The sequence below is a fragment of the Macrotis lagotis genome, chromosome 2 (genome assembly GCF_037893015.1).
Source record: "Macrotis lagotis isolate mMagLag1 chromosome 2, bilby.v1.9.chrom.fasta, whole genome shotgun sequence".
NCBI classification, from domain to species: Eukaryota; Metazoa; Chordata; class Mammalia; order Peramelemorphia; family Peramelidae; genus Macrotis; species Macrotis lagotis.
The window spans coordinates 295,425,927-295,444,330 of NC_133659.1; the positions used below are offsets into that span (position 1 = coordinate 295,425,927).

General features: G+C 34.9%; 1 protein-coding gene across 1 annotated transcript in view; it reads left to right on the forward strand.

The window, feature by feature from the left end:
- Positions 1–18,404, forward strand: part of OTOGL (otogelin like) — a 228,740-nt gene that overhangs the window by 195,774 nt on the left and 14,562 nt on the right. Inside the window, exons 48-52 of the mRNA XM_074226513.1 lie at positions 1,981–2,088; positions 7,218–7,319; positions 7,881–7,985; positions 8,092–8,132; positions 17,196–17,259. Of these exons, the coding sequence (XP_074082614.1) occupies positions 1,981–2,088; positions 7,218–7,319; positions 7,881–7,985; positions 8,092–8,132; positions 17,196–17,259 (420 nt within the window). The remainder of the gene's footprint in view (positions 1–1,980; positions 2,089–7,217; positions 7,320–7,880; positions 7,986–8,091; positions 8,133–17,195; positions 17,260–18,404) is intronic.

An 18,404-nucleotide genomic window follows, 5' to 3' on the forward strand; every position in this document is an offset into this window, starting at 1 on the left:
ATAGGGTTGTCATGACTAGATATTATGAAGTAGCTTCACTTTTTGAGCTATGAAATCTGGGGCTATTTCCTCTTCCTTTTCATTCTACTTTTTTTGAAAGGCATGTTAGAAACAACTTATTGCTCCAGGTTTGAATTGGATGATTTACTCTTGCATTCATGGAAATCTGGACTTCATTTCTTTTTATTTTCTTCAGCCTGTGACATGACTTTGTGTGAAACTGATATTCCAACTTGTGATAGTTCTGAAAAATTATTTGTAGGCTACAGCCCACTTCACTGCTGCCCACAATACCAGTGTGGTAAGTACCTCCTCAATATATGCATGTGATCATGTGTATGTATACACTTAAACATAACACACACATGCATCCACATGAACAGCACACAACACTAATCTATATACAATTGTACTGATACGTACACATAATCTATGTATACAGAAAATGTGAAAGCTGATTTCAATGTACATATAAACACACACACATATACACTCATGTACATGGTACATATCTTACACATAACCATTCATTACACATAACAAACAGACAAATATGCATATACAAGATAATGTATGATACTGTTGCATGGACAATTATAGTCATAGACACCAAACACATATACACATTCATAATGTATAGCAACACATGAACTATATAGGCATACATATATATATATATATATATATATATATATATATATAAGCAACTATATATTTAAATGCATCATGAATCTTGGATGGACATGAACAAGGGTCATGGGAAGACAGAGAAGATTGTGATCTATATCACTGGAAGGAACACTCAAATCTGACAGACCATAGATCCATGTAAACTTTAAAGATAATGTGGATGTTCATATATATATCTATGTATTCACATGTGTGTGCTGAACATAATAATAATGATGCACATGTGTATATAAGAATATCCATACCTATCTATCTATCTATCTATCTATCTATCTATCTATCTATCTATCTATCTATCTGTATGTCTGTCTGTCTGTCTGTCTATCCATCTATCCATCCATCTCTCTCTCTCTCTCTCTCTCTCTATCCATCTACCTATATATCTCTATAACTATCTCTATCTTTATCTTTATCTATATCTATCTACATGTATATCTAACCATCTATATCTATCTATATCAATATCTATAGGTAAAGGTTTAATATATATATATATATATATATATATATATATATCCATGTATTGTAAACCTTTACCTATCAAATATATTTGATTTATATACATACACACATGCACACACACACAAGACATGCTCATATCTATAATTAAGTATATATATATATATATATATATGTATATGTGTGTGTGTTTATACATAGGTTCAGATATATCCTACATAGAGGGTATGATGCATGCATGTTATCTATACAAATTTTCTCCAAAGTCTTAGTATAATTTAAGGTTATTAATATTTAAATATTTAAACTATTTAAGCAATTAAGATATAAATCTATACACCTATTTAAGTAGGTGAAATCTATCATCTAATCAGAATAGTGGATTCTTCTGTCGTTTTTGTAACATGTAGGAAGCTTTCTATAGAGTAGGATCTGCTGATTTTTCCAAGCATAAATTTATTTAAAAAATTACTTTAAACATATAGAATCTTATATAGTTCTATTAAAACTAGTATTTGTTAGATGAGTAATCTTCATGATGCTGACATCAAACTAATCTTATCAAATAACTAGTCATAAAATTAGTTTCAGAAAAAAGATAAGGAAACAGATCTCCTTTCCATTAGTACAGGTGAATGTTTGAATTCCAGATATTACATATAATTTGTTTTTTGGGTGCTGCTCAAATTTGTTTAAAAGGAAATAAATGAGTGTTGCTCATTGTGTTATTGCTATTTTTTGAATCCAAAGAAAAATAAATAACACTATCTTGCTTTATTTTAGCATTATTGTACCTTTTTTTAAAACTAAAGTTTATTTCTCTTTCTGTAGAATGTGACATTTTGGCTTGTCCTGATCCTCCACCATCAGAGTGCAGGGAAGATCAATTTGAGGTTCAAGTTCAGCAGGGAGCACCTTGTTGTTTCTCCCCTTTTTGTGGTAAGATAGCTTTAGTACATACTTGCAGGAAGGAAGAATTGGAAAGGGAAATCTGCATTTGATAATGATTTTAGGAAACTTGCTGTCACCAAATGTTTTGATCTTTCAATTCAGGGAAATCTCCATAAATCCTGAGAAACCAGCACACTATTTCACATCTGCCTCTAAACTTTCAAGAAAGTAGATATAGGGATATCTTATGCTAATGGTCAACTTAAAAAAAGTATTTTGATAAATGTCTTTAAAAATATTCAGGATTTCTTTTGTAAGCTGATTTATTTAGTTTTTTGAATTTAAAAATATTACTCTGGGAAAAAACCCTCCATATTCTTCTCCAGACTGTCCAAAGAGTCCATGGCACAGAAGAAAGCTAAGAACCCCAAGCTTAACTAGTAAAAGCTAGAATGAAAATTAGTAAGAATAGTAAATAACTATGTTTATATACTATTACAATGTAATATCTACATTTTTGAGAAAAGTTTTGTATATTACCCAAATGGGCCAAGTTGCTTGTAAGAAAAAGGCAGCTTTATAAGGAATGACTTTTCAGAGCTATCTTTATATTTTAATTGCCAGATAACTATGGTTTAGATTACTAGAAAACTTTAACCTTCTTTAATGAGAAAGGCACAAAATATGACTTTTTCAATAGAGATATAATTTCTCCTTTATTAATGAGACTGAAAAAGTGAAAGCCCTTAACTCCTACTCATTTCTTTCTCAAAGATGAAAAAATACCTTTTTAAACAATATATCTCTATAGAACTAAAAACATAAATCATCATGCTAGACATAGAGAGTATGATACAACAAACATGAAAATTTAAACTTTGATCATTCAAAAGAATTGAGGGAATTACAAAAGATAAAATAGAAAACCTTTATTACAGAAACTAAAAAATCTTTGCTCAAAGAAAATTAATGTATCTAGAATAAAAAGAAAAATGATTGAATAGGAAAAGATCTTTGTAACACATTTCTCTCATAAGGGTTGGTAATGAAAATATAAAAATGAACAGATATATATATATGCATATTTAATATATTAATACAAGTACATATTAAATACATCAATACTAAAAATACATTCTGTATTAGATTAGGCATTAAATGATGTGAATAAATTATTCTCAGAAGAAGCATTATAAATTAACAACATATGAAAAAACACTTCAAATAATCAAAAATAAAAGAGTTATATAAATCAAAATAACCCCAAGTTTTCTCTTAAAATACTGCAAACTGGCAAAGATGGTAAAAGAGGAGAATAGTCATTTTAGATGGGTTATGGGAAAATACACTAGTACATTGTTGGTGGAGCTATAAATCAGTATAACCATTTTGGGGAATTACACAGATTAGGAGACTAAGTTATCTATATTTTTTTGGCCCAGAGATTCCATTCCTAGGTTTATATCCCAAGGAGGTCAGTGATAAGAAGAAAATCCCTAAACACACTAAAATATTTACACATTTTGTGTGTGTGTGATAGCAAAGAATTGAGGGGGGTGGAAAGTAGGTTTCCATTGATTGGAGAAATGGCTGAACAAATTGTGGTATATCAATGTAAGAGGATAGGATCAAGCTATACAAATGATAAATGTGATTAATAATAAGCATGCATATGCACTGATATAAAGTAAGAAAGCCAAGAAAACAATGTACAATAATGATGGTATCTGTCCTTCATTCTCAAAGAAGACCATGACCTCAGGCAGGGGATCACATGACAAGTATTTGAATGGGATTTGATTAAGGGGGCCTGTACAGAATCACCAGCCTCTCTTTCTCCTCCAGAACCATCTGGGTTCAGTGGGTCAGATATGAATCAGGACCACTGGAGATGGCCTTGGATGTGAGGAAGTCAGGGTTGAGTGACTCGACCAAGGTCACATACCTAGTAAATATCTGAGGTCAGATTTGAATTCAGGTCCTTCTGACTTTAGGGCTGATGATCTACCCACTGTGTCCTCTAGCTGCCCCATATACATGGGACATGACTATTTGCATGACTACAATAGTGTAAGAAAGAACAACTACAAAAAAATGAATGTTGTAAAATTACAAAGAACAAGCATGGTTCAAAAAAAAAAGAGAGAAAAGAAGACACTCCCATTCCTCCCCTCTGTAAAAATGGGAGGTCCACAAGTGTTGGATATTATATGTATTTTTGGACTTATTCAATGGGTTGATGAGTTATTCTCATATTGTCTTCTTCTTTTTCTTTCATTTTTAAAAAAATACTTTAGGATGGATCTCCAGAAGGGGGGGAGAGAGAAAAATGGATATTGAGGAAAAGTATAGGAAGGACATCAAAACTTGTTAAAAAAAAAGAAAAGTATAATGTATACAGTGTGGTATGCTAATAATTATTAATACAAAATAGATTAAAATGTTAAATATTATTTCTTTCATGAATGTCTTCATTGAAAATAACTTAAAATCAATCTGTAGTCAAAGTTCATTGGCTTTTGTAATTTTAGGGGAACATTGGAGGAGATTTTAGACCAGTGCCTCTTCTTTGATTTAATCTTATTGTAGAGAATTCTTTTTTTTTTTTTAAATTAAAGGTAATAGTCTTTGGTCTTTGTTCAAACTCCACAATTCTTTCTCTAGGTACAGATGGCATTCTCCATCACATATACCTCAAAATTGTTTCTGATTGTTGCACTGTTGGAATGAGCAAGTCCATTAAGGTTGATCATCATGCCCATGTTGCTGTTAGAGTGTACAATATTCTGGTTCTGCTCATCTCACTCAACATCAGTTCATGCAAATCCTTCCAGCCTTCCCTGAATTCCCATCCTTCTTAGTTTCTAATAGAACAATAGTGTTCCATGACATACATATACCACAGTTTGCTAAGCCATACCCCAATTGAAGGGCATTTACTTATTTTCCAATTCTTTGACACCACAAACAGGGCTGCTATGAATATTTTTGTACAAGTGATATTTTTGCCCTTTTCATATATTAAATATTATTAATAAATAATATATTTATTGAATTCAAATAAAAACTTCTTAGGACAAATCTTCCATGTTTATTATTCAATAGATTATGAATAATTGCCTTTTTATAATTGAATATCAGTGTCATCTGAGTTCACGTACTGTAGATTCACTGAAAGCATCTTTGGCACAATTTCTGTAGGAGACAGGATAATATAAATATAATCCTGATAACACATGGATTTAATTATTTTACTTTGTTTCTATATTTTGAAACCTTTTCATACCATACAGCTTGAAAATGATGTTTGTTTGGCTTATCTCTTACAAACATCTTTTAAGTTTTCAAAGAACAGTTGTCTGTCTTAGTGATTGCGGACAGCACTTTCTTCATTGATAATGTTCTGATTTGGCAGCTATATTGGTTCATGCCTGTAAAGTCTAGCAGTGAGCAGGCTTGGGGATATTTTGAACTTGGATCTTCTAGGAGTCTTCACTAAGCTCAATATTAATAGGGTTGGTTGACTAGGGAGCAGCAGGTTGCCTAAGGGAGAGCAAACCAGGCCAAGTTGGAAAAAAAGGTGTAGCTCAGAACTCCTCCACTGAGTTGATAAGCCCCACCAGCTCTGGTGAGATACAGACTCAATCCTAAAAAAAAAACCCCCAAAAACCTCAACAAAAAACTGATTCCAGTACAGTTTATTAATAGAATTCTAAAGAATACTTAGGGGATTATTGGCATAGGGATTTATTGTCTGCTAATTTATAAAGACCAGCTAGCTATATCAATAAAGCTAACAATACTAATATCCATCAAACACCAAATACTTTACCTGGTAAAAACTTTAATAATATTTTCCTGAAGCAAACTACATCTTCTTTTGAGCATATTTTTCAAGGAAGCTGTAAAATAATAATCAAAAATTAAAGCATGATTTATTTTTTTGAAAGGTACATGTTAAATTTAGTATATACTTAAAAATAAAAGTGTGATGTACATAATTTCAAATTCTTTTTTACCTGTTCTACTGTATATGTGGATGCACACATTTTATTTGCTGTTACATTCAAAATGTTGAAAAAAGGGAAAAAAATCCTAAAATATAAGCAAACTATAGCTAATTCTTGGCTTTGCAGAATGAAACATTCTATCAAAAAAATCTTCCTGAGATATTTTTCAGAAGAAGTTTAACAGTGGGGTGGCACAGTGGATAGAGCACCGGCCCTGGAGTCAGGGGTACCTGAGTTCAAATCTGACCTCAGACACTTAACAATTACCTAGCTGTGTGGCCTTGGGCAAGCCACTTAACCCCATTGCCTTGCAAAAAAAAATTAATGTAAAGAAAAAGTTTAACACAATTCTAGAATTTAGGTACTGTTCTGACTGGCAATAATTAAATGGATTAAATTTTTAAATGTTCTTTTTAGACACCAGATTATGTAATTCATTCTTTTTTTTAAAGAAAGATTTTATTTACTTTGAATTTTACAATTTTCCCCCATTCTGGCTTCCCTCCCCCCACCCCCACAGAAGACATTCTATTAGTGTTTACATTGGTTCCATGTTATACATTGATCTTAGTTGAATGTGATGACAGAGAAAGGGAAAAGGGAAAGGACTAAAAAAGGGAAGGGGGATCGATGTAAGAAGGCAAACACACTGAAGGTGGTGGAATTCAGAAACAAAACACTGGGGAATATGGATAAAGGGGAAAAGGAGGAAAATACAAACAGAAGGAAGATAGCATGGAGGGCAATAAAGTGTTAGTAATTATAACTTTTAATGTGAATGGGATGAACTCTCCCTTAAAAAGTAAGCAGATAGCAGAGTGCATTAAAAACCAGAATCCTACAATATTCTGCTTACAAGAAACTCTTTTGAAGCAGAGAGATACATATAGAGTAAAGGTAAAAGGTTGGAGCAAAATATATTTTTGCTTCAGCTGAAATGAAAAAAGCAGGGGTAGCAATCCTTATCTCAGACAAAGCAGCTGCAAAAATAGATAGTGTTAAAAATGATTTATTAAGCAACTGTTATATGCCAGGGCCTTTGCTAGGTGCTAGTGATGGAAGTGTAAAGAATGAAACAATCCTTATATGCAAGGAGTTTACATTTTAATAACAGAGTATTTTTAGTATAAATTTTTATCTTTGATGGTTTTTGATATTTATCCTCAGTTTGTGAACCTTGTACTGAGTCTATTCCTCCGTGCATGGAAGGGGAATTTCTCACTGTGGATCTCAATACCACACATCATTGTTGCCCTCAGTATTACTGTGGTAAGTTCATTTTAACTAAAATATTGCTATGTATTTAGATTTTACTGTTGGTTGAGATGTCTTGAACATTGAAAGAGAATAAAGTTAGATTCTTGCTGTGATACCAATGCTTATAATTTGATTTCTTAAAGTACAGGTTCATCAGTTTTTTGCATGTCTAAACTTGGACTGTGGCTCTGCTACCCAGGAAATCTTCAATTTCCTGATGAACTGGCTCTACTCTTTGGAATGAGGATTTCATATCTAAGTTTGCAAAAGTTCGCAGACTTTTCTGTTTCCATCTCCCTCACCTGCTGTTACTATTTCCCAATATGAGTTTCATCTAGTATAGACATTAGAGCTGCCATGTTATCTATGAATGATTTTATTTGGTCCCACCAAGAAGGAATATGATATTTGATAAATAGTGTCAATAGTTTAGTTGTGGTCTAACTGAATGAGGAACCGTTTCATTAAGGGTACATCATAGAGAATTGACTGCAGAAGTCACAATAGATTCATGGATAGAATTCATTTTGATGCATGTTTTTATTTTTGTTTTTCTTTGTTTTTTGCTTTTAGTTTGTGAGCAGAATCTTTGCTCCCCTCCTCAACTTAACTGCCCAGAGGATAAGAAACTTGTGAAAGAAAACGTAACAGGGCAGTGCTGTCCAGACTGGCATTGTGGTAACAGATTTTGATCTTCAGATACTTTAATGTACCTACATATTAATGCATTTCATAAATAATTTATTTTGACTGATGTTAACATATTGATTTTTCCCTTCTTTAGAATGTAGCTGTGAAAATATTGTTGTGCCAACTTGTAATGTGGTAAGGACATTTATTTTGGATTTTATTATGTAAAAAATTAAGCTAGTTTGCTCCTCTTACGTTTTGTTTTTTTCTTGGATTTTTCTGAGAGACACTGGAAAAACGGGCAAATCATATGGTATCAATTTGTATTCTAATGCCAGAAACCAAATGTAAGAATGAGAGCTAATGGTCATAAAGTGCTTCATGTTTATAAGGTGCTTTATACACTTATATGATCTTCACAACAGCCCTCATAGTTGTTGCCATTATTTTCTCTTCTTTTGAGGAAAAGGAAACTGAGGCTAAGAGGTTAAGGGATTCCCAATGTCATCCAGTTTACAAGTGTCCAACCCTGAGTCTTTCAGACCCTGAATTAGAGGCTCTATCTGCAGTGCCACACTGAATCTATCACTCCAATATCTTCTTATATAAATTTTAATTTTTATATTTATAATAAAAAATACCTAAAACTATTATTCTTAAAATTCATTTGGATTAAGATATGACTGTGAAAACATAAATATCTTCATAGGCAAAGGAAATATTTTAAAAATGCCTTGAAGATCTAAAGTGAGGGGCCCCAAAATGAATACTCATAGTTTGAAGCAGGGAGAGAAACTTGTAGAATGAGTTAGGAATATTTGTAACTTTCTGCAAGTCAGTTTTGAAATTGGTTAGGTAGTTCTGGATAGAGCACCAGCCCTGGAGTCAAGAAGACTTGAGTTTGAATTTGACCTCACATACTTAATTGCTGTGTGACCCTGGGCAAGTCATTAAACCCTGGTTACCTAGTCAAAAGAAAAAAAAATGTTAAGAATTTGTAATTCCATTGGTCCAGGCAACTCTCAACTTCCCTCTACCAGTGCAGGTCTGCACCTTCTTTTGTATTTCTGTCTTAGAGAGTTGCCTGTCACTTAGAGAATAAGTGACATACTCAGGGTAATACAGAAAAGATGTGTCAGAGTTGGGATTTGTATTCATATCTTCCTGGCTTTGAAGTTAGTTCTCTAACTACTATCTCAGTGGTTTTAAACTCAAATAGAAAAGGGGACCACTAATCTTAGAGAAGGATCCCCGTGGAACATAGAAAATTCCATTTATTATGTTCTATTGTATTTTTATTTATTTTTTTACATATTTCACAATTACATTTTAATGTGGTTCCAGCGAGTCATTGTGCACTGTGAGAGACACTTCTGCACTATGCCAAGCAAATTTAAAAAGATTATTTTTTTAAAAAAATTATAAAACTAATATTGACTTTAGAGGTTATTTTCAGGGAATCCGTGATTCTTATGTGTTCTTTTTTTTTTTGGGGGGGGTGGATCACATTCTTTATCATAAGTCCATCAGAGAAGTTATTTCCACATTTTTCCCACAGTTGCTGCTGCTGATTGTAATTTCCTCCATCCATTCCTCCCCACTGCCATCTATTTTCTCTCTCCTTTCATTCTGTCCCTCTCCTAAAATGTGCTGTGTGGTAGCTGAGTGGTGCAGGGGATAGAGCAGTGGCTCTGGGACAAGGAGGCCCCAAGCCTACATCCCAACCGAGAGACCCAGGGACCACCCAGCCCAGTGACCCAGACAGACCACCTAATCCCAGCACCTTACAAAAAACTAAAAAAGATCACCTATATCTCCCCTAACCTTCCCCTGTCCCCTTTCTCTTCTTTTTCTTCTTGATGTCTATACCCTATTGAGTGTGTATGCTGTTTCCTCTCTGAACCATTTCTGTTTTCCCCTATATTTATTTTATATTATTACAATAAATTTGTTATGAGTAAACATAAACTCCCTCTCCCCAGGAAGATGAGAAACCTCAAGAATAGTGAGAGAGATAAAAAAAATGTACTTCAGTCTGTGTTCAGATTCCAATGATTCTGTCTCTGGGGTGAGTTGCTTTCTTTATCATAAGTCCACCAGAGAAGTTGCTTCGATATTTTTCCCCACAGTTGCTATTACTAGCTATATCTATGCTCTATTTCTCCCCACTCTCATTTATTCTATTCTCTCTCTCCTTTCATCCAGGCCATCCAAAATCGTGTTATATTTGAGTACCCTCTCCCACAATCTTCCATCTCTTCTAGTACCTATCTCCCCTCCGCTCCCCCAAGTCCCCCTTATCCCATACCTTTCTTCTCGTTTTTTTCTCTAGGGTAAGATAGATTTATATATCCTATCAAGTGTGTATGTTATTTCCCCTCTGAGTCATTTCTGATGAGAAGAAAGGCTCACTCATTTCCACTTGCCTTCCCCCATTCCACTTTATTAAAAAAGCTTTTTTTTTGACTCTTATGTGAAATTTCTTAGCTTCTTCTTCTCCTTTCCCTTCCTCCAAGTATTTTCCTTTATCACCCATTGACTCCCATCTTTTTACTATATTATAACATTATATTCTACTCCTTCCTATGTCCTTTCTATATATGCTCCTTCTAACAGCTCTTATAAATGAGAAAATTCATATGAGTTATCAATATCTTCTTCCCATGCAGAAATACAAACAGCTCAACATCATCAAGTTCCTCATAGTTAGTCCTTCTTATGCACCCCCCTCTATGGTTCACCAGGGTCCTATACTTGGAGATCAAACTTTCTGTTCAGCTCTGGTTGTTTCAATAGGAAAGTTTGAAAGTCCCATTTCATGGAAAGTCCATCTTTTCTCCTGAAAGAGGATGTTCAGTTTTGCTGGGTAGTTGATTCTCAGTTGTAAACCAAGATATTTTGCCTTCCAGAATATTGTATTCCAAGCCCTACTAACCCTTAATGTAGATACTGTCAGATCCTGTGTAATCCTGACTATGGAGCCTCAGTGGTTGAATTGCTTCTTTCTGGCAGCTTTTACAATTTCCTCTTTGATTTGGGAGTTTTGGAATTTGGCTATAATATTTCTGGAAGTTTCTCTTTTGGGATCTCTTTCAGGAAGTGACCAGTGAATTCTCTCTATTTCTATTTTACCCTCTGCTTCTAGGATCTCAGGGCAATTTTGCTGTATTATTTCTTGAAAAATGAAGTCTAGGCAATTTTCCTGGTCATGACTTTCAGGTAGCACAATAATTTTTAAATTATTTCTTCTGGATCTATTTTCAAGGTCTGTTGTTTCTCCAAAGAGATATTTCATATTTTCTTCTAATTTTTGGCTTTTTGAAAGAATTTTATTTCTTCCTGATTTCTTGCAAAGTCATCAGCTTCCTTTATTTCCATTCTGTATTTGAAGGAGTTATTTTCTTCAGAGAGCTTTTTTATTCTCCTTTTCCAGGTGGACAATTCTTCTTTTTAAGGCATGATTCTCCTCATTTGCCTTTTGTTTTGCCTTTTCCATTTGACCTAAACTGGTTTCTTGACATATTATTTTATTCAGTATTTTTTTGTATTTCTTTCACCAAACTGTTGATTTAGTTTTCATTTTTCTGCATTGTTCTCATTTCTCCTCCCAATTTTTCCTCTACCTCCCTTAATTGCTTTTCAAAGTATTTTTGAGCTCATCCATAGTCTGAGCTCATTTTCTATTTCTTTGGGAAGTTTTGGATATGGAAGCTTTGATTTTTGTCATCATCTGAGTATGTGTTTTGATCTTCCTTGGGGCTAAAATAATTTTCTATGGTCAGATTCTTCATTTTCTATTGTTTACTTATTTCCTCTGCCCAAGACTAATTTACAGCTCTTCCAAGACTTTGGTACTTTTCAGGGGTCACCCCACTGGGACCTTTATTCCTCCAAAGTCTTATGCTCTTGCCTGTGCTTTGATATGTAGATGACTACATCACTACCCTCTGCCCAGGGGCTATAAGGAAGAGGCCTGCTGGGCTATCTTGGTATGGAAGCCCAAACTGCAATCTGGATCTGAGTGTGGGCAAGCAGCAGAGTCCTGACCCTAGGGGGATTATAGAAATTTTTGCAGTCTCCCCTGACCCCCTTACCCTCTGTGGACTGTGCTCTGGAGGTGCAGGCTGGTTTCTCCAAATTCTCACTACAGGTTCTGCTGCCAGAGTTCTTCACTACAAACTCATTCTGGTCTAGTAGAATTCTTTCCCCGCCCCCTTCAAGCTGTTCCTGGGCTGTGGCTGTGCTATGATCCGGGCTTTTTCCAACTCCTAGTCCTGGTGAAACATACCTTTTCCATGGAACTTCTAAGTAATATTGGACTGGGAAAATGTATCACTCAGTCTTCCTGTGGGTTCTGCCCCTCTAAATTTTGGTTAGACTCACAATTTGACAGCTTTTGGAGTTCCCTGGGAAAGAGTTGCTGGGAAATGCTGCTTTCATGCTGCCATCTTGGCTCCACTCCCTCTCTGAGTCATTTCCAATGAGAATGAAGGCTCCCTCATTCCCCCTCACCTCCATCCCTTCCATACCATTGCAAAAGCTATTTTTGAATCTTTTACGTGAAAATTTTTAGCCTATTCTACCTCTCCTTTCTCTTTCTCCCAGTACATTTCCTTTCCACTCATTGACTTTATTTTTCAATATATTATATCTTCAAATTCAATTCTCTCCTGTGCTTTGTCTATATAAGCTCCTTCTGTATTAAACGAGAAGGTTCATTTGAGTATCATCAGTATCATCTTTCCATGCATGAAGACACAAAATTCATCATCATTAAGTCCCTCATATTTTACCCTTCTCTTCCACCATCTCTGTGCTTCACCTGAGTTCTGTTCTTGAAGATCAAACTTTCTGTTTGGCTCTGGTTGTTTCAACAGGAACATTTGAAATTCCTCTGTTTCATTGAAAGTCCATCTTTTTCCTTGGAAGAGAATGTTCAGTTTTGCTGGCTTGCTGTTTCTTGGTTGCATTCTGAGCTCTTTGGCTTTCCAGAATATTATATTCCAAGCCCTATGAGTACTTAATGTGGATGCTGCTAAATCCTATGTGATCCTGACTGTACTTCCATGATATTTGTATTGTGCTCTTCTGGCTGCTTGTAATATTTTCTTTGACTTGGGAATCCTGGAACTTGGTTATAATATTTCTGGGTTTTGGAGGGTTTTTTTTGGATCTCTTTCCAGAGGAGATAGGTGGATTCTCTCAATTTCTATTTTACCCTCTGCTTCTAGGTTATCAGGGCAATTTTCCTGTAGTAATTCTTTAAAAATGAGGTTGGGGCAGCTAGGTGGCACAGTGGATAGATTACCGACCCTGGAGCCAGGAGAACCTGAGTTCAAATCTGACCTCAGACATTTAATAATTACCTAGCTGTGTGGCCTTGGGCAAGCCACTTAACTGTATTTGCCTTTCAAAATCCTTTAAAAAATGAGGTTAAAGCTCTTTTTCTGATCATGACTTTCAGGTAGCCCAACAATTTTAAAATTATCTCTCTTGGGTGTGTTTTCCAGGCTAGTTGTATTTCAATAAGATATTGCACATTTTCTTCTAATTTCTCATTCTTTTGATATTGAATTATTGTATCTTGATTTCTTACAAAGTCATCAGCTTCCTCTAGATCTATTCTACATTTGAAGTTTTTGTTTTCCTTAGACAGCTTTTCCATCTGGTCAGTTCTACTTTTTAAAGCATTCTTCTCCTCAATAACTTTTTGAACTCTTTTATCCATTGACTAAACTTGTTTTTAATAGGTTATTTTCTTCAGTATTTTTCGTATCTCCTTCTGACTTGGTTTTCATGTTTTTTCCCATATCTCTGTCATTTCTCTTTCCAATTTTTCTTCTACCTCCTTTACTTGATTTTCAGAGTCCAACTTCTATATTTCTTGGAGTCTTTAGGTGCAGAAGCTTGGACTTTCTCATCTTCACAGTCTGTGTTTTGGTCCTCCATGGGACCAAAGTAATTGCCTATGATCAGGTTCTTTTTTTCTGCTTACTCATTTCCCCAGCCTGTGCCTGGTTTTGGGGTGCTTCCTGAGCTTTTGAGTATTATTGGGACATACCCCATAAGTACCTCAGTTCCTTCCAGGTCTTATGAGACTCTGACTGCTCTCCTGGTCTGTGTTTTGGTTGTGAATGGCCACAAGCTCCCACCTCTGCCCTGGAACTGTGAGGAAGGTTCCTGCTCTATGGGGGCTCCAGACTATGATCAGAGTCTGAATGTGGTCAAAGCCCCAGAGTTCTGTCCCAGGGACAGCAGACAGACATTGGCAGCCTCCCTCTACTCCCTTAGCTTTCCTGGGCTGAGAACTTAGGATGCAGCTGCTGGGCAGCTCCTGCTGGGTGACTCCATGGGCCTGCTTCCATTTCCTGGGATCTGGGTTGTGCTGAGGGCCACAGCCACACTGAGGGGACCATGCTGGTTCCTTCTTTCCATCTTACTGCTACCCCCTCCAACCCATGGAACAGAGCCTTCCTGCTATTTTCTAGGTTACCTTGGGCTGAAGAATTGCCTCACTGGATCTTTCTGTGAGTTCTATCTCTTGAAAATTTAGTTAGTCATAATATTAAGGTTTTTGAAATATTTTGGAGAGAGTTCCTAGGAAAGCCTGTTCTCCTGCTGCCATCTTGGTTCTTCTGTGTTCTTTAAATAGATTTATGTGATTTAGAGCTGGAAGAAAACATAGTCCAATACTCTCAAGTTACATCTGGAATAACTTTGGTAGACAAAGATCAATTATCTTAACAAATTAACTAAGTGTGAGAACTGTGATTTGTATTCAAGAACCCTAATTTCCTATTTAGTGTTCTTTGCTATCCACCAAAACCATTTAAAGTTAGTCTTTGTTGTTCGGGTTTTTTTAGTTGTGTTTGACTCATCATGACATCATTTGGGGTTTTCTTGGTAAAGATACTGGAGTGGTCTACCATCTCCTCCTTTAGCTCATTTTCTAGATGAGAAAAATGAGGCAAATGTTTGAAATGACTTGCCCATAGTCACAAAACTAGGATGTGTCTGAGGAAGCATTAGGTCAGGAAGAAGAGTTTCCAAACTTCAGGCCAGCACTCTATCCATTGTATCACCTAGATTCTCCAGCCTTCTTTGTAATGGTCAAGTTAATCTTCAAATGGAGAAATTTTATTTTATTACCTCAATTTACATAATTATAACCAACTGAGCCCCATTTCTGGGAATGTTAAAGACTCCTGATATCAGCATTATCTCTTTTGTGAACAGTGTAGCTTCATTCAATAAGTCACCAAATGACTAAATTCCATGAAAATAGAGACCGTGTAGCTAAACATTTTTTCCCATTATACATAGTAGGGCCTTAATAAATGCTGATTGATTGCCTTAATGTTGAATGAACACTGAATTAGTCAAACTCATTGCCTTACATTGGTAAAACTTGTTTAACTTTTGCAAAGGATATTGACACTGCTTATTTAAATGAATTATCTCATATGGATAATCTCCAGAAAAAATCCTACTTGGATGCTTCTTCATGGTATGCAAGAAACTCTCAATTATCAAAGATTGCCTGTACAGAGAGTAGTCTCTGACAGATTCATGCTGGAAAAGCTTTACATCTATCAGAGAATGTCTATTTTCTGAGGACCACCTAAATTAAGCCTGGAGAATATTTTCACCAAAAGGCTACCTACACAGAGACAAATTGCTTGGTCACAGTCATCCCTGAAACAAAGGGAAATGCAAACTAAATCACTGTCCTCTGAGGTTTCTTTTCTACAGTGATAGTGACAAAGTAGCAGAAAATGCTGGGGTACTAAGAATTTCTCAGTTTTAAAATATCTGAAAGAACATCAACTGTTGGAAACTTAAATGTGAGATCTTTGTCTAAGATTTATGTAGTCCACATATTACTGGATACCTTGAATCACCTCACCCTTGTTATAAGTGAAGTGAGTGGACAATAGGAAGCTATAGGTTAATGGAAAGATGGTTCACAGATTGCCTCTGCAAGATAAATATGAGAATTGATAGAGGAATTTTTATACATCTAAAGATGACAAGAAAAATTATTTCATGGCATTTGGTCATCTTATATAGAAATGTTCATAGTAAGTGTTTTCCCCCAAAAAAGATAACTAATGATCTCTGAAGCTTGGCCAGTGGAAAATAATGGATAGCTCAGGCAAGGGAGCTTTTCTTAGATGAATTAACTCAACAATATCTATAATTTTACCAGGGAGGAATGGAAGCATCATGGAATAGGTACACAGAAGGAACTATATAGGATGTCATGTTGGAGAATTAAGGAAATCAAGTTTTATTTGGATTTCTAGGGCTAAGACTTGATATAATTTCCCAACCCTAGCAAATGCTCAAATCATGGGTCACCAACATTAAGATATAGTACGTACCTTAATAGAGCTTATAATCTAGCAATGGGATTTAGTATAAGTAGAAATAAATCCAACAGAAAATAGGACATAAATGCAAAAAAGTAAAACACCCATAGAGTGCTACATAGAAGAGAAAACATCTTGAAGTAGACAGAGGGCTGGACCTGGAGTCAGACGATTCCTATCTCTTTTACCTATTAGTTATCTGACCATAGGTAGATCACTCTGTCTCTTTTTCCTCAGGTTCCTCATCTCTCATATTGGGATAAGAATAATTGTAATACATTTTCTCAGGGTAGTTGGAAAGAGATTTATAAATCTTGAAATTCTGTAGAAATGTGAATTATAGACCTAAGTTAAAAATCAGATCAGTCAGTTTGATCCTGGACAAGTCAATTAACTTCTCAGTCTCAGTTTCCTCCCTTATAAAAAAAAAAGTGAAAATAGCTCTTTATCGCAGAACTGTTGTGAGGATAAAATGAGATAATTTATGAAAAGCACTTTTCACATCTTAAAGCACCATATAAATACTAATCAATATTTTTATGTGAGATCTGAGGTCTTGAAAAAGGAAATGAATTTGTAGGAGATAAGAGAATTTGACTCTTGAGGAATGATTTTATAGAGCAAAATATGAGCCTGGTGACCTTAAAGAGTTTGGGGCACTTCCAAAAATGCTCTTTGGGTAACAGTGATAAAAGTAGCTCATTTTGTAGTTTACAAAGTACTTTCTCAAAAACAATCCCCTGGGAGGAGGAGTATACGTATTCTTATGCCTATTTACTGATGAGAACACTTAGACTCAGAGAGTCTGGGATTTTATATGTTGTTTTTCTGAAAAGTGTTGTCTAAGTCTATTGATTTTCCCTCTCTCTCTCTTTTTAATTAACAGGGAGAACTCACTCTAATAGATCAGTCCTTTCAAAGTGATTGTGGATGTCAGAAATATCTCTGTGGTAACTTTCCTTTTTTACAATCCCTCCTCCCCCATAATAATAAATGAATAAATAAGTGAAATACAAAGAGGATAATTACCAACAGTTAAGAAAGATCTAAATTATTTTTATGTGAGCTGTTTTCTCTTAAAATCATTTGGTTATTTTTGAATGTAAATAACTTGAGAACATTAATCCACTTGCCCTTTTTTAAAAATAAAAATGATGAGGTCATTTCATTTCACTGATTCTGAAATCTTTCATTAATCCTGCTGTCATTCAGTCTTACCCTAATTTCTCTATTCTATGAATGCTATTTCTGGCACTTTGAAAATACTATTCTTTAGTAGTTAGCACAGGAGCTAGTCTCAGAATGAGGCAATAGAAAGGAAAAACCTCAATCCCATTTAATAATATATTATTATATATAATAGAAAAAATAATAATTCCTCTCAATTCCACAAATCTTAGTTGCTGAATTAAAACTAGCCCTAAGTCTTTTTTGGCACACTTACATCTAGGCAAGTCACTTCATCTCTCAATGTTCCAGAAAATTCGACTGTACACAACTGAGAAGATTCTCATCTTCTTTAGTAGGGGAAGTGTTCTTATCAGGAGTTATCTATAATAATGAAATTATAGGTCCAGTCCAAAAAATGTGAATAATAGCAGCCCATATTGAACTGAAATAGTGGGAAGAAACTGGAGGCTGAAAGAACAACCACTGACATCTGCAATAAGTCACTTTTGAGGTATGTAGGGACTGGACCAGCACAGTAGTGGAAGAGTAAATGGATGGGATGAATGAGAGAGAAAATGAAAAAGAAAGGATCAACAGGACTTAGTGACTGATTGTCAGAAAATAATTTTTAGTCGGTATGCTGTATCCGTTTTGGTGGGAAATGACTGTGAATATTCAAAAGTAGAATCTATTTTTGTTTTCTGGTAACACTATTCTCTAAAAATCTTGGAAATTTTCACCATCAACTATATAGAGGTGGTCCAACTGTCTTAAAGTTACACACACAAACACACACACAAACACACACACAAACATATATATATATATATATGTATATATATATATATATATATATATATATATATATATGTAACAACAACCCCCCCAAATACATTTAAAAATTAGTATTGAGAGATAATATGGT